The 16,715-nt window shown below is 46.6% G+C and overlaps 1 protein-coding gene and 1 pseudogene across 1 annotated transcript; one reads left to right on the top strand and one right to left on the bottom strand.

Annotated features, from left to right (window-relative positions):
• Positions 1 to 2,849: 2,849 nt before the first annotated feature.
• On the top strand, positions 2,850 to 3,111 carry LOC147578365 (late cornified envelope protein 3D-like). Its single transcript, XM_086715266.1, is given in 2 exon segments — positions 2,850 to 2,899; positions 2,901 to 3,111. Coding segments are annotated over 2 exon segments (261 nt in total).
• Positions 3,112 to 11,300: 8,189 nt separating this feature from the next.
• Positions 11,301 to 11,866, bottom strand: LOC147578364 (late cornified envelope protein 3A-like; annotated as a pseudogene).
• Positions 11,867 to 16,715: the final 4,849 nt, after the last annotated feature.

Below are 16,715 nucleotides of genomic sequence, written 5' to 3'. Positions count from 1 at the left end.
TCTAAGATGTTTTAGCTCTTGACCAATTCCTGTGATTTGTATCACACCCTGATTCTTGCCTGGCAAGGACACAAGATCACCTAAGTTTGGACCGAAAATGCTTGTTCCTAAAAACCACAGGTGATGAAAAAAAGTCAATGTCAACTCCTGGAGTTCTCTGAGCTCTAGATTAAGTTGGCCCCTTTTCCCCACAAAAGAGCTGAATTTTCCCTTTAGGAACATTCATCACTGTTGTGTTTGATGCCTGTCCTATTGGTTAGTTACCAAGCTCTCTGAGGGCAGAGGCTGTATCTCTCTCTTTCACTGGTGGATCTTTGATGCTGAGTGTAGTGACTGGCCTATAGCTGATGCCCAACAAGTAGTTTTTCAATAAAGAAGCATGAGGATGAATGAGTGAGAAAGAATTCCAGAACAGAAAGCAGGTGATGGCTCAGGCCAAATCTCAGTCTTGTGTAATGGAAGACAGGGAAACAGATAAGAACTGGGCTGGCAGAAGGCCCAGGGTTCCCTGATGGTACCCTTTCCCTCAGGCTGCCCTCCTCCCTCTGCCATATTCTCATGCCCAGCTCCACTGGGAAAGTGAGGGTGGTGGTGCAAATAGAGCTAAGTTTCCTTCCACTCCCTCCTCTCCTGAGCCACATCACTTAGTCTGGCATTCCACAAGGGCTTATTTTCATCCTTTGTAATTGTCTCTTTTCATGATAGTATCTCCATGGGAGGATGGAATGAGTGGGTGTGAGCTCTTAATAATATAAAGGTAGTGTTGCTTCCAACCTAGCTCTGAGGGTAAATCAGAACCTAGTACCCTGGGGACCCCATTCTGCAGGCAGGAGTGTGTTCCTCAAAACATGCTTGCTTGCCCCAGCCTCTCACCAGCTCCCCATCTGAACCTCAATTCCCTGTTTTCAATTCCACAGAATATTTGAATGAACTCATAGTATGGCAATTGTTCAAAGGAGAGCAAGAGGCAAACGGGAAGAAGGAACTAACATCCTCTTAGTTGTATTTTGTGCCAAAGGAGAAGTATGTTATTCTATGGTCTTCCATTTACTCTGACCAAAATAATGTTATGTTTAAGATCACAGTATAATTTAAGTTCATGATTATTAGAAACTTAACACCATCTTAATTGTGATGATTTTCTTTGAAAACGTCTAGTATAATAAAAAGTTCTTTTTGATTCATGACAGTGGTTTTCCTTGGGAAGCTATAACATATTTTATTATATTATTACAGAAAGATTCAATATGAATTTATCACAAATATTAATTTAATTTAAACCAAATGGAAAATAAAATTCAGTTTACATGAATTCACCATATACAAACCTCAAGGATTACCAAAGCTATTCATTAAGTAAAATGCATACAGCTCCATCGACCTCATCATTATCAACTAGTTTAACAAAATCTTCATCGATTATCAATATAACACATAGAATTAGATTCAGCCTCACACATCCCACAGATAGCTGCAAACAGATGTCCTTTGTGTTTTCCATTAATTGTGATTTCCGTTAGCCCCACAGATGAAGGTCACATTTTTACATCATCTTGCTCCTGCAAGGAGACCTACCCCGCACTGCTTCTCTTCCACTCTCCCCCACCCCCACGTCCCCACCCCTCACACTGCATTCCAGATGCCACAGGTTCTCTTAAGGTCTCTGTGTCAAAAGCCATGGTCCCAGCTCCATTCTTCCACTTACCAACTCGCTCCCCAAGACTCAGTAAGTTCAGCTTAATTAACACCCCTAAAACTTCACCCTCTGAGGGACTCTACAGAGCAGTGGGGGATTGACCCCCAAAGTGGCCCTGGGCCTGATGCCTTTGCACACACCTGTGCTATGTCAGTGAGAACATAAGCTCTACATAATTGTCCAGTGGTCCATTCTGTCTTTCTGAGACACTGAGCTAGCCAAGGGCAGCTCTGTTTGTCTCCATATTACCAGTGCCCACAAGGATATATCCTGAGGGCAGGCCATGTGAGCCGAATGTATAAATAAAAGCAGAATGGCAGCTAGTGGGACTGAGCCAGGGGTAACTGGACTGTTACCGAGATTTCCTGCTTCCTTTTTGTCATTCCTCAAAATCCGTGGAAAATGTGGAAAGCTTAGTCCTGGATTGAGAAGAAGGACACATACACTTGTGCCGCTGGTCATAACGCTCAGCATACGAGGGCTCAAGTCCTGGGCTCCTTGGTCCACAACTGCCTGAGGCGGAGCCTTCTTCTGTTTCCACAGAATCAGTAAATGTCCAGCTGGGGGCAGCCTGAGCTGATGGGGTTGAGCAGATGTGTCTGTGCTTCAGCAAAGGGAGGGGAGCCGGAAGACAGGATGGAGGTGGACGAAGAGACCCATGGCGGGCAGCTGATGGGAACCGGGCTTATGAGGAGGAAGCGTCCACAAACCCTGAGAGGGGCTCTGTGACTCTTTTGACCTCAGGGCCTCTCCTTCCTTGTCTTTCCAGACGCTTCCTCCCCGCCTGCTCACCCCTGGGTGGTTTACATCCTCAGGTGCAGAGACGAGGGGCAGTGTTGCAGTGCGCACCGAATGCCCACAGGGGGGCGCTGTTCACTGGGTCTGCGGGACAGGCCCGCTTTGGGGGCGTCGTGGGGGAGAGAGGACATGCAGGTCGGGAGACTCCTGCACAGAGCAGGGGGCAGGACAGCATACCCCCGCCCCCGGCGCTACTCCAGAGAGTTTCCGGTGCCCGTCTGCTCTCGGCTTGGGGAACAGTGGACCAGAGAAGAAGGATCCACAGATGAACGAGGAAACAAGGCCCGAAGCCTCTGCACTGACACACACTTGGTTTGGGTTGTGGTTTGCTCAGGCTCCCTGCCCTCCCGCCGCAATGTCCTGCGGGCAAAGCCAGCAGCAGTGCCGGCCCCCTCCCAAGTGCCCCCCCGAAAAGCTCGCCCCCAACCCTCGCCAACTGTGCTCCAGTCTCCGAGGGCGGCTGTGGCTGCAGCTCCGGAGGTGGCTGCTGCCTGGGTCACCGCAGGCGCCACGGATCCCGCGGATGCCGGCGCCACAGCTCCGACTCCTGTGACGGTGGCAGTGGGCTGCAGTCCGGGGGTTCCGGGTGTGGCCATGGCTCTGGGGGCGGCTGCTGACCCTGGTCATGAGATTAAGTAAAAGCATTTGGGGGGAAAAAATTCCAAAATGACTGAAAGCCACCTGAGGGGGTGCATCTTCTTCCTGTCCCCTCTCTCTGGCTGAGATACTCCTTGGATTTCAGAGTATTCCCCCAGAGGGTATATCTCCAGACCTCCAGAGGGAGGTCTCCAGGAGGTCAAAGCTTCCCCTCTCCTTTATGTCCCTGTGAAAAAACAAAGCTTCTCATTAGCATTGCAACCTTTGTCTAACATGTCCAAGTCTTTGCCCCAACAGGCCTCCTCCTGTCTCAGGAACAGAAACATAGCCATTCATACCCATCTCCCCAGCTCACAAGAACCTTTGGGGGTTTGTGCATTACATAGAAGGGGGTTAGGCAGAGGTATTGGTGAAGACAGATTGGTGAAAGCCTGGAGTTTTCCTGTGTGAAATGAGGTGAGATCTAATGTGATGTTGGGAGGCCCAGGGTCTGCTCACCGAGTTCCTATAAGAACATGGTTCTGAGGTCCCTGACTGAATGACGGGGTGAGAGGGACAGGGAATCAGAAGTGGGCAAAGAAGAATAAGACCAAAGTGGATGGTGGAGGAGAGCATTAAGCCACCCATCAAATGAAGACCAAGAAAGGAGAGGTTGCAGTGTATAAAAAGTGAAGAATTTGAAATGGGGGACAGGGGAAAAGCCTGCCAAGGAAGGGGTTCTAAGGGTGTGGGCCTGGCAGATGCACGATGGAGAGCCTGGGTCGATGGGGAGGAGCACTGTGAAGAAGAGGAGGAAGTGGGGGCAGCAAAGATGTCCCATGACTGCAGGGTCCTGCTCATATCAGGGTCAAAACACACGAGGCCTACTTCCATGATGATTCCTGATGATTCCATGATGATTCCTGATTCCTGACTCAGTTTCCAAAGACTCCCTTTGAATGGAGGAAAACCTACTTCTTCACCCTCCTCTGGTCCTGTGGTCCCCATCACATGCAGCATAGGGCTGTTCTCTGGTCAGCAGAAGAGAAGGGAAAAACCCAGGTTGTCTGGGAAGGGGAAGGTGGGTAGTGGATGGGTACAAATGCAGCCCACAGTCAGATAGTGCTCAAGTGGAGAATCTTTATGATTCCACAAGGCCTGAGACAGTGGCATAAGTTGGGATAACACAGACCTCTGGAGAGCAAAAGGAATGAGCTTCATGGGCCAGTTCAGACCCTTAAGGGTGCCATCGTGAAAGCTCAACCCCAGATGTGGCAGAGAGGAAGAGGAAGAGAAGCCCCAGACTGGGACAGGCATGTGCTTCCTTGTTTCCTTCAACTCTGATGCTCTGTGGTCCTCATGACCCAGGAGAATAGCCCCTCCCCCTGCAGGGCCACAGCAGCAGCTGTGGCCTCCACAATGCTCTTATGGTACTGCCATTAGCATTTGTGGGTCTCATAGTGGCTCAGGGAGCAGCTTCCCCTAGAACTGGAATCAGAAAGAGAGGTAGAGCCAGACTTCTAAAGGATATTTGAGGTTAGGCAGTTGGGACAGGCTGACACTGCTATTGATTCATCCTGACAGGACTTCTCAGTCCAGTAATACTGGAGGAAATAAAGAATAAAGTAATCCATTACCTCACATTGATACAGGAGTATAAATGTAAAAATTACTATAAACCCTGTCCTGTTGCCCCTTTACCACTATTGCAGATCCGGACCCTATGACCCTCAGCCCACAGTTTAGGTCATCTACAGGTAGCAGGGAAATAGAAAGGGTCTCAGGCAGAAATGACCTGGCTCAAGATGATTACTGATCAATCCCAAAATTTTCTTCCTTACTCCTTTGATTTAGGCAGGAAAAAAGGTGCTGAGACATGGAGAGTGGTGACAGTGATAAGTTATAATCTGAGTAGCAGATCTTTAGGTCCAGGCCTTCAACATTTCCTCATTAGATGGCCAGATGTTTTTCTGATAGCAGGGAAGTCCCTCCATGGCCCAAAAATATCTGGCCCTGACCCTCAGGACTTTTGAAGGCTAGTTTTTCATTCATTCATTCATTCATTCATTCATTCATTTAAACATGAATTGAGTGCACATTTCAGAAATGTATACAACAGTTCCCATTCTTGAGAATCTTACAGTGCAGCAGGCATAGTGCAGAGTGATGAGTAACAAAGTTATTATGAGCTAGAATGATACCTGCTATAATGTAAGTGTGTAGGAATTCCAGAGGACTTATGTCATAGCCTTTGGTATCAATTTCCCATTGCCCTGACAGGAGTGAGGCGTCCAGACGTTGTAACTGGTCTCACTTGTGGGTGGTGGGTGAGGTCTTTGGCCTTCAAAATGGCTTTTGAGTAGGAGGCAGAAGCTGAGATGTCCTGTGGTGGTCCCGTTAAGGTTGTTTAAAAGGACACAGGGGACCCAAGAGCCAGGAATGCCTGGGCAGGAAGTTTCTTGGAAGAAGGAGGAAATAAAGCTGCCGTCTGAGGGAAGTTGAATCTGAAAGGGGAGGAAACTAAGATAATGGGAGGCAGGACAATGTGCTAACTAAGAACATAGACATTGGAGTAAAAAATCCCATCCTTCCTCTTCTCTTTTAAATAGGAAGATAAAGCTAGAAACATCTAAGGAAAAAAAAAAGCTAAAACCACAACGACTACAGGCAAAATGAACCAGAGATGTTGGAATTAAAAGCAGAGCCAGAGATTAGCAGTCTACACTTGCCAAAGTGACAAGACTCACAAATCTAACTATGTTGTTTGTGCTATTGATCAAAGAGTCATGGGAGTGGGTCAGAGATAGGTATGCTCATGTCCTATTGGCCAGAAAGCTTTGGGGGAAAAGGAAGACGAGATTTGAATAACAATTGGTGGAAATAATAATGATGTGATTGGTAATAGAAGTGGCTGATATCATTTTACTAGTGTTTCTGGTAGATATATATTAGTTTTGTAATATTTTCTCACTGTACTTTATTTTAGTTTCCTAGGATGAAATAATAATTTAACGTGACATAGGTAAAAACCTTTGATATCTTTGACAAGACGTTATCATTGCAATAATGATTCTGGACATTCTAGGTACATCAGAGCTACAGGACCAGCCTTCCTCTTCAAAGCTTGAATATATTACAACCATGGCCAAAGCTGAGTCCTTTAAAAACACTGTGGGAACACAAGTTTACACTGGGGCTCCAGTAATAAGTAATGTGAACTGGAGAGAGGATGAGGATAGTGTTCAATACCCCCATATGATAGTTTTTTTTAACTTTTCCCAAAATTCTTTGACATGTATCTCATTGAGAGATGGGGACTGTATTCTCCCCTTTTGAATCTAAGCAGGCTTGTGATTGCTTTAACCTACCAAATATGGTAGAAATGATGCCATGTGACTTCTGCATGACAAAAGGTCATGCAGATCTCATCTGGTGCTCTTGGAAGGCTCTCCCTGGGAGGTGTCCCTGGGGGACACCAGGTATCTTGTAAGAAGTCTCAGGACAACCCTATAATGTCAGAGAGGCCATGTATAGGTGCCAGCTGTAGATCCCCCAGCTGACAGCCAGAATCAATAGCCAGCCATCTGAGTGACCCTTTTTGGGTGTCCAGCCCAGTCAAACCTTCAGGTGACCACAGTTCCAGTCGACATCTAACTATAAATACTTGAAATACTCAAAAAAGAATTGCCCAGCTGACCCCTTCCTGAATTCTTGACCCACAAAACTGTTAGAAAACTGCAGTAGTTGTTTCACACCACTAAAGTTTGAGGTGGTTTGTGATGCAACAATAGTAGGCAGGGCCCCCACTAACCTTTTTCCATTAATGACTTGTCTTTCTCCCTCTACTATTGTTGGCTCTGCTGAGGGGCCCATTGTCACTAGATGCCCTTGTTAACTCCCACACAATTCAACACCTTCATGCCTCAGATTTTGCCAAGGCTGAGTTTATCCCACCTATGCTGGTGCCCAGCACACACCAGATAAGAATCCAGCTTGTCCATTTGGTCAACTGTAACAAAATGCTAGCAACAGAAATTGGTTTCTCATAGTTCTGGAGGCTGGGAAGTGCAAGGCCAAGGCACCAACAGACTGTCTGGTGGGCACCCACTTTCTAGATGGCCGTTTTTTTCTGCAACCTCACATGGATGAAGATATGGGGTCTCTTTTATACAGGCACTAATCCCATGGGACTTCATCACCTCTCAAATGCCCCGCCACCTAACACCATCACCCTGGGGGTTAGGACTTCAAAATATGAATTTAGGGGATGCCGGAGTTCAGCTCCAGCAGGCCCAGGGTTCCCGAAGGATGAACAGTGTCAGCGAAAAAGTGAAAATAAAACAAAACTAAAATAAAAAACTAAAATAAAAACTACAATAAAAAGCTAAAATAAAAGCAAAAAATAAAAATGGACACAGACAACAGCAGCGTGTTGAACTGGCCGATTTATTCCAGTAAACGTGGCATTATATATGCTAGTGATTTCCTTGTAGCATATGTCATCTATGTTTTTCTAACATTACCTAATTTTGAAAATGTTCCTATGTATAAACAACCTTTAAGAAATAACATGGTGATTTTCCCCTAACTTTCCTGCATACCCTTTGATTATAGATCAATTTCTTACATTATTCCATTATGCATCTGCGTTTATCTATAATCTACAAAGCATTTGCTTTGCTGTTCTTGTGAAAGGCCCTCCATTTCCTAACACCTCAAGTGGAACAGTTACAGGGACATGACCTCCTAACCACATGAGGCCAGAAGAACAATGTGTTTGCCTTGGTCCAAGGTGCCAGAAAGGGGCTGAAAAAGCCTTAGAAACTCATGCCTCATACATTCTCAGAGAGACAAGGCACCTAGGAACTAATGAACCATTCTGTACCTTAACCAACTAGGTTCAGTCATCATCTGGAATGCCTCCGGGGGCCAGGTGGGCCTAGGGTTTGAAGTCACCTGTGCCCAGAGATACACTCCTTAGTTGCCGGAGTGGGGCTTTCAAATCCATATGTCTCTCCTTTACAGGCCCTCTTTGCTGGCAAATGTATAAGGCTATCCTTCCTGTAAGTGGAGTCTCCTTAGGGGATGGCAAGGGCTAAACGTGAGGCTGCACAATTTCTTGCAGAACCTTATTTTCTTCCCTAATGGTTCTTTTCCCAGGGGGCCTGCCGAGGGCAATTCCCCAACAGACAATACCCCAGGTACTTTAATAAGGCCAAATTACCCAAAAGCGAGAGTACAAGAAGCTTCACTGTTGGTGGGCCGCCCTGCAGTCACCAATCCATCCAAAGCCCGGGCCCTGCCACTCGGGCTGGGATAGCTGGGCTTCCAGCAGGGGGAGACATAAATATTGAGACCATAGCACACTGGATGCACACCAAGAAAATCAGTCCCTACCTGCAAAGTCCCCACCTATGTGTCTACTCCAAGTGAGTAGCAACTTCGTCTGGTTCCCATTGTATCCCCACTGCCTAGAATGGCAGGTGGCACGCAACACATGCTTAGTAAGTATTTGTGTTATGAATGACTGAAAAAATGAATTGATGGTCCCAGGATGGCTTCATACAACCCTAACCAAGTATAAAGAATGGATTTTTCCTCCAGCTACTGGAGACAATGTTTAGTGTTGGAACCATGCCTAATTACATCTGACTTCCTGTGACTGCTCTAGTGTCTCATGTCTGAACTATATTCATTGACCCTGCTTCTTTCTTTCTTCAACCAGATTAGATATACCAACAGCAGGAATCCTTGGAAGCTTCTGAATGTCAGACTTTGTTCTTTCATTCTTCATATTAAATGCCAATAAACACTAACATTTAAGTAATTTTCTGCATTATTTACATGCATTAACATAATCTAGTCACCACACAAAACACAATGTTATTATCCTCATTTTTTAGATGAGGACACTGACAGTCATTTGCTGAGCTCTTAAGTTGCATAGCTGGGATTTGAATCTAAGCACTCTGTATTCTTATTACACTGCTCCCCAGTTGATGTGCAGCTAGAATTTTTTTCATGTTATTTAAATCCAAGTTAGTTAACATACAGTGTAACTATGGTTTCAGGAGTAGAATTTAGTGATTCATCACTTACATATAACACCCAGTGCTCATCACAAGTGCCCTCCTTAATCCCCATCACCCATTTAGCCCATCCCCCCTTCCAATTCCCCTCCATGAATCCTCAAGTTTGTTCTCTATATTTAAGACTCTCTTATGGTTTGCATACCACTCTGTATTTATCTGATTTTTCCTGCCCTTCCCCTATTTTCATCTGTTTTGTTTCTTAAACTCCACATATGAGTGAAATCATATGATATTTGTCTTTCTCTGACTTACTTCACTTAGCATAATACCCTCTAGTTCCATCCATGTTATTGCAAATGGCAAGATTTCATTCTTTCTTTTTGATTGCCAAGCAATATACCACATCTTCTTTATCCATTCATTAGTTGATGGACATTTTGGCTCTTTCCATAATTTGGCTATTGTTGATAGCACTACTATAAACATTGGGGTGCATGTGTCCCTTCGAATCAGCATTTTTGTAGCCTTTGGGTAAATACCTAGTACTGCAATTGCTGGGTCATAGGGTAGCTCTATTTTTAACTTTTTGAGGAACCTCTATACTGTTTTCCAGAGTGGCTGCACCAGTTTGCATTCCCACCAAGAGTGCAAGAGGGTCCCCCTTTCTCCACCTCCTCAACAATATCTCTTGTTTCCTGAGTTAGTTTTATGCAGCTAGAATTTGATTGATAAATCTCATATGCTAGCCACCTGAAATGTACATGGCCCCTGTGGATTTGAGGCCAAGCAGAACAGACTGATCAATGTTTGTGGCTTTGCGCAAACATAGTTGAATGTGGTGGCTTGCATGTTTCAACAGCAGGCAGCAAATCCTCTGCACAGAGCTTATGCATACTTTTTCCTTTTTTCTGTTGTGTATTTTAACTCCTACATTTAAAGAATATCTCTCAAGAATGTTTCAAATATCCAAGATCAAGTATCCAATCACATTCATTTCAAACTCTGCTTGAATGTAGGCCCCATGTCTGTGGCCACTTCCTCAAGGAGTTCTAAGCAAGTGTAAGCAAGTTGAGTGATTGGACTGACAGAACAGATTTGGGTTCATTTTGACACTTTTTATTTCAGTTTCTTAAGAAATTATATGTCCAAGAATATTGTAGCAAAACTAATTTTCAGATTACCACTTTTAAAAAATGAAATGACAAAAATATACTTAATCCAGTTGAATTCCCAAAATATCACACAGATCTTGTGCTTTGTCTATAATTTCCAAGCTCTAACTCTGATTTCTCTCAAATATTTCAACTTTGCCTGTAGCCATAGTTACATAATGTCTTTTCATCTTTCTGAAATCATTTCAAGAGCCATCCTGGCTTGGGTGTAACAGACCCCCATTGTTTTGTACCATCTATTTCAAAAATCTAGTGATACAAGTGAAACAGCAAATTTGGTTCTCATCAAGAATGAAAAAGTCAGTTTGGCATACAGATAAATGTTGCCCTATTCCAAATTTGGGGTGGGATCTCCCCCACTTGGGACCCCATGTAACTGTAGCATGGCCATGTCTCCTTGATACGTTGACTTTGAAAAGTGGCATTCAACGGCCAAAAAATAATGAAAATGAGTTTCATCCTACCTGAGATCTCTTGAAAGAAATTTATAGGTGTCCAATCTGTAACTCCCTGAGACATTTCTCATGTTCTATTTTTTTTCTCAGTTTTCTCAGAGCTCAGAGCCCCTCACACACTGAATGCACCAGGCACTCTCTCAGGGAATGCTCAACTCAGATTTTTTTGGGATTTATTAACTTTGCAGCTCACCCCTCTTTCTCAAACCCATCATTTGTAGGTTAACTTGATCTTCCTCCCTCAGATCTTCCTTTCTGCCTCCTCTTTGGTTTCATTTTTCTCAATTTCTGATCCACTCTACTACCCTCAACAGAAATGTGGATTCCAGCATCAGATGGTCTCTTCCCACCATATCACATAAGCACGGTCAGGCCTTGGCTAGCAGCCCCTGTCCACATTTCCACCCTGAAGTTCTCAGGGTCCCTCTGTATGAGAAACATACGAGCCCTTAATGTCTTAGTCCCATGCCAGGATTAGTCCTCGTGCTGGCATGCTGGACCCACAGGAGTTCAGGGAGGGGACCCACTAAGTATCCTGGAACAATGCAGTCAAAGGACAAGTGAGAGACAGTTGATGTAACAAGAAGCTTTATTTTTCTACCTTGTCAGACAGAGGTGATAATGCTATGAAGCACCATGTGGGCTCCTGGAAAAGACATCTACAGAACCCTCTGGGGAGAGCTCACCACTTCCCCATCTCCATGAACAGATCATGTGCTCAGCCAGGAAAGGGAGATTAGGGGATGTTGGAAAGTCTGCATCACCAGGAGCTTTCCCAGGCACTTGGAGTCTCATTCCCTCTAGGAGCACTTGTCTCAGCATCAGGATCCCAAGTCAGCAACCACCCACAGAGCCATGGCCACACCCAGAGCCCCCAGACTGCAGCGCACTGCCACCATCACAGGAGCTGGAGCTGTGGCGCCGGCATCCATGGGATCCGTGGCGCCTGCGGTGGCTCAGGCAGCAGTCACCCCCAGAGCTGGGGCCACAGCTGCCCCCGGAGCCTGGAGCACAGCTGGAGGAGGCTGGGGGCAATCACTGTGCTGGGCTCTTCGGGGGGCACTTGGGCGATGGGGGGCACTTGGAAGGAGGCTGGCACTGCTGCTGGCTCTGCTGGCAGGACATCGCGGCAGGAGGTTGATCTGGAACAAATAAAAGAAACATTTGTTTATGTGAACACAGAAGCTTCAGACAAAAGTCTCTTCCCTCTGGGTTTTGTCAAACACTTGTCCTCATGACCAAACTGCTTCCTAAGCCAAGCTGTGTGGGACGGACATGGGGACACAGAGTGGACATGCACACTAAGACACCAGATGGGTCTGTGTGCACCCCTGACCACCTACTCAGAACAAGAATGGAAGGAATCCTGAAGACCTGAGGCTTTGAGGGTTCACAGCCCCCTGACAGGTGCCTCAGTGGCTCTTTCCCTCACCACTACCCCCTCCCCCACTGCTGCCCCTGTCTGGGTCCCCTCCTGCTGGTTCTGATCACATCTGGGCTTGTCTTCCCAAAGCTCCCAGCTGAGGGGACACTCACCAGATACAGAGGAGGCAGGATGAGGCTGTTCCTGAGGATGCTGCGGATGAGGAGCCCAAGGTAGGAGCACTTTTATCCTGTGGCTGGGTTTGTCATGCAGGCCGGAGCCCTCTGCTGCTTTCACAACCCAGGGAATGGACAGCCTGGCACACTCCTAGGACTGTCCTTGCATTTGTCACCTTCCTGTGACTTAGCAGGACATCTGATAAGGGAAACAGGAAATTTGCACACTGTCTACCTTCATGCCACCTGCATCATTCATTCAGCTCACATTTCTTTTTTTTTTTTTTTTAATTTTTTTTCAACGTTTTTATTTTTTATTTTTGGGACAGAGAGAGATAGAGCATGAACGGGGGAGGGGCAGAGAGAGAGGGAGACACAGAATCGGAAACAGGCTCCAGGCTCTGAGCCATCAGCCCAGAGCCCGACGCGGGGCTCGAACTCATGGACTGCAAGATCGTGACCTGGCTGAAGTTGGACGCTTAACCAACTGCGCTACCCAGGCGCCCCCAGCTCACATTTCTTAACACCAGGCTCTGCTCAAGGACTTTGCAGGAAACCAGGCATACATGGATGAATATCACACTTGTCTGTTCTTGGGTAGCTCACAGTCTTTCAGGAGAGAGTGACAGAACTATTAATACACACACATTCATAAATATGGAGTCAAACATCACATGCTAAATGCTGTAATGCAACTGTGCATAACATCTTCAGTCGTGAGGTCACTGTCTTTGGTGTCAGCCTTCCTTCACCCTGCACACAGCCCAGCACCCTGGTACATGCACAGAGAATTGCTTACTGTCTCCTGAGCTCCCAGAGTGAGATGAGGAGGTACAACAATGGAAGAATAGAGCTGAGACCCTGTGTGGGCTGACTGGGGCCTCAACGAAGATTCATGGCACCCAGGGACTGAACTGGGATTCCTGGGAAAGAGAGCAGGAGGGCTGAGCTAATGTCCTAACATGGAGGACAAACCAATGTTCAAATCTCTTGCAGAAATGAACACTTATTTTACATATTTTGTGACTTTCCAGAAGCAAGGACAGAGGCCTGTTTTGGCCAAATGGGTGAAATCTTGAGTCCTTTGGGGCAACAGTTGAAAAGTAACCCCAACAATTTTTTTGTAAAGTTCCGAATTCAAAGCATTCAAAAACTATCATTGGATGTTTCTCTATTCTTGAAATACAAGTCACCTTCTGCTGGGTTTCCCTCAATTCCATCCCTACCTGGTTTAGGGTAGGGCCACTGAGAGGAATTCATGAAACCCAGGAGTCACAGGGGTCCCTGCAAAGAGAGAGGTGATAAAGCTGATGATTGAGGGCAGATGTGGCTGATGGAAGGGACTAGAATGTTATGTTCATTAAGAGCATTGATTATAGAGTTAGATATCCATGGCTTTGTTTCCTTGGGTTTTTTTAAGTAATGGCTGTCTTAAGGTAGAGCTGTTTAGGGAGGGAAAAGGCTACAATGTTATCAAGGCAAAATGGACCATAGATTTTCAGAGTTGAAATAGAGATAGAAACAAGAAACTAACCTACATATAATGAATGATGTGTCAGTAAATCACTCACTCTGTGTGTTTCTGGGTTTCAGGTTTTAGGAGTAGTTCAGAGGAGGAGGTGATTCATCTAGGCTGGAGTAGTCAGGGAAAATTTAGCTGAAAGGTGAGTTATCATTGGTAGAAGGTGAATAACAATTGGTACCTGTGGTAGTGTTATTATCTACACTTGACATGATGCAACTGATGTGAATGACTAACATTTGTAGAAATTGCATTTAAATCAGTTGTGTAGAATTGTCACATTCATTTTATTATAACACTAGAGATTCTGGGATATAATTATGCATAAGAATAGACATGTTTTATATCACAGCTATAATTAAAAATAATAGCTGTGATAAAATATTATTAATAGTAAATGTGTCTGTTTACCTGCCACTGGAAGACCTGTGGTTGTGGCCACCCACTTTGAGATACTCAAACACAGCATAACAGGGAGCAAATGAGAGTACCTGCACAGTGTTATGCCCAGAATTCGTGATCCCCAAATACCGCCAGGGAGCCGAGTCCGATGTAAAAGCAAAAGAGCCTTTATTCGAGCTAGCTTGAGCTCAATCCCCTACCTGCACCGACACAGCGGTGAGATACCAGGGAGAGAGAGCGAGTTTCAAAAGCACAAAGGTTTTATTGGGGCCTAGGGGCAGTTGGTGAGGTAATGGCTGTGGCCTCAGCCGATTGGCTGGGGAAGGGTCCGAGTCCTGTTAGGCAGGTGAGGGGGGGGGTTACTCAAGGGGAGGAGGTGTGGTAAAGGTGAAGGACACAGAACAAGATGGAGTCGGCCGGCGTAGGCCCGCCCTTTCATTCCCCCCCTGTCATGTAGCTTAGGGACCCAATCATGGGACTGGCTGCATTTATGGTGACAAGGGGAACAGAGTTTGGAGGTTTACGCAAAGTTCTGGGAAGCAAGTGTCCCTGGGGTGGCTCTGGGACATCTGATTAAGTATTGTCCCCGAGCTGGTGTCTATGATCTGCCAGGTGATGTTTTGGGGGGCGTGGGGACTCCCGGCAGCATGAGCAATGACAAGCAGAGTTAACAGAGTTACCAATATTAGGTGGGTCAAATGCGCTGTAGCTTGAGCTTGAGCGGGTTGTGTTGGTCCCGACTGACGGCCCATCGCGTGACGAAGTCCTTCCGGATTGAGGAGGGGTCCGCTGGCCGAACGTGGGTGTGATGGACCCAGGTCGCGATGCCGTCTACTTTGAGAGCGGTGGGGGTTGTCAGCACCACGATGTAGGGTCCCTTCCAGCGCGGCTCGAGGGTCTCTCGGTGGTGCCTCTTGACGTAGACCCAGTCTCCAGGCCTGTACTGATGAGGTGTCGGGGTCGGGCCAGGCTCATAGATGGCACGGAGGTGCGGCCAAATGTCCTCGTGCGCCCTCTGGAGACCTCTCAAGGAAAGAAAAAGTTCTTGATCTTTAAACTCAGCAATAAGTTCAGCTCGAAGGCTGGGAATAACAGGGGGTGTCCTGCCTCCCAAACATGATCTCGTAGGGAGTAAAACCCAGAGTGTAAGGAGTGTTTCTAACCCGGTAAAGGGCATACGGTAGGAGAGTCACCCAGTCCCCGCCAGTCTCCATGGTTAATTTGGTAAGGGTCTCTTTTAGGGTTCTATTCATTCTTTCTACCTGTCCTGAGCTCTGGGGCCTATAAGCACAATGTAATTTCCAGTTTGCCCCCACCGACTTGGCTACTGCCTGTGTTACCTGCGAGATAAAAGCTGGTCCATTGTCTGATCCTACCATGGCAGGAAACCATACCTGGGTAAGATGTCTTCTAGTAGCTTCTTAGCCACCGTCTGAGCCGTTTCATGCTTGGTTGGGTGTGCCTCCACCCAGCCAGAGAAGGTGTCGGTAAATACTAAAAGATATTTATAACCATACTTTCCTCGTTTGACTTCAGTGAAGTCGACTTCCCATTGGGCTCCCGGTCTGGTGCCTCTGAGCCTGGTTCCTTTTTTATTTGATGTGGCTCTCACGTTGGTGAGTTGGCAGGTCTTGCAGGCAGATACAACTTGCTCTATTTTGGTGTCCTGTTGGTGAATCTTGATTCCGGCATGTCAGATTAAGTCTTTTAATTTTCGGGCCCCCATGTGAGTAGACTGATGCATGTGCTCTAATATTGAGACTCCGAGCTGGTCTGGCAACACGAGCTCCTTGTTAGGTGTATACCACCATCCCTTTATCTCCTGGGCCATGGGGAGTTTCTTGATCCGCTGTAACTCCTCCTGGGATTATTTGGGCTGGTCTGGTAAAACTGGGTCTCCCGGGTCCGGTAGTTGTATGGTCATGGTGGGGACTGAAGTAAGGGCTACTGTCTTGGCTGCCTGGTCAGCCTTTCGATTACCTCTAGATACTGGGTTATCAGCTTTTTGGTGCCCTTGGCAGTTGATAATGGCTAGTTTGGCAGGAAGCCATAAGGCCGTAAGCAAGTTAAGTATCTCCTGCTTATTTTTTATAGTCCGTCCTTCTGCCATCAGTAACCCCCTCTCCTGATAAATTGCCCCATGAATATGAGCTGTGGCAAATGCATAACGGCTGTCTGTGTAGATGTTAAGCCATTTTCCAGCTCCCAGCATCAGCGCCTTGGTGAGGGCTATGAGCTCTGCTCGCTGGGCTGACGTTCCGGAGGGTAGAGCCTCCGCCCATATGGTATCCATTTCGGTGACCACCACTGCACCCGCATACCTGTGTCCGTCCCGCACAAAGTGAACCAAGTAGCCTCGGCATCGGGGAGGGGCAGGTTGGTCAGGTCCGTCCGGAACCCATGTACTTGTTCCAGGATTCCCGCACAGTCATGTAGTGGAGCACCTAGGTCAGGGTTGGGCAGCAGGGTTGCAGGATTGAGGGCTGCACTGGGGTGGAACCGCACTCGTGGAGGATTGAGTAG

The sequence above is a fragment of the Puma concolor genome, chromosome C1, assembly GCF_028749965.1.
Source record: "Puma concolor isolate L17-30 chromosome C1, mPumCon1.1.hap2, whole genome shotgun sequence".
Taxonomy (NCBI): Eukaryota; Metazoa; Chordata; class Mammalia; order Carnivora; family Felidae; genus Puma; species Puma concolor.
Note: the sequence above shows the minus strand (reverse complement) of the source record. Positions and strands in the feature narration are given on the sequence as shown.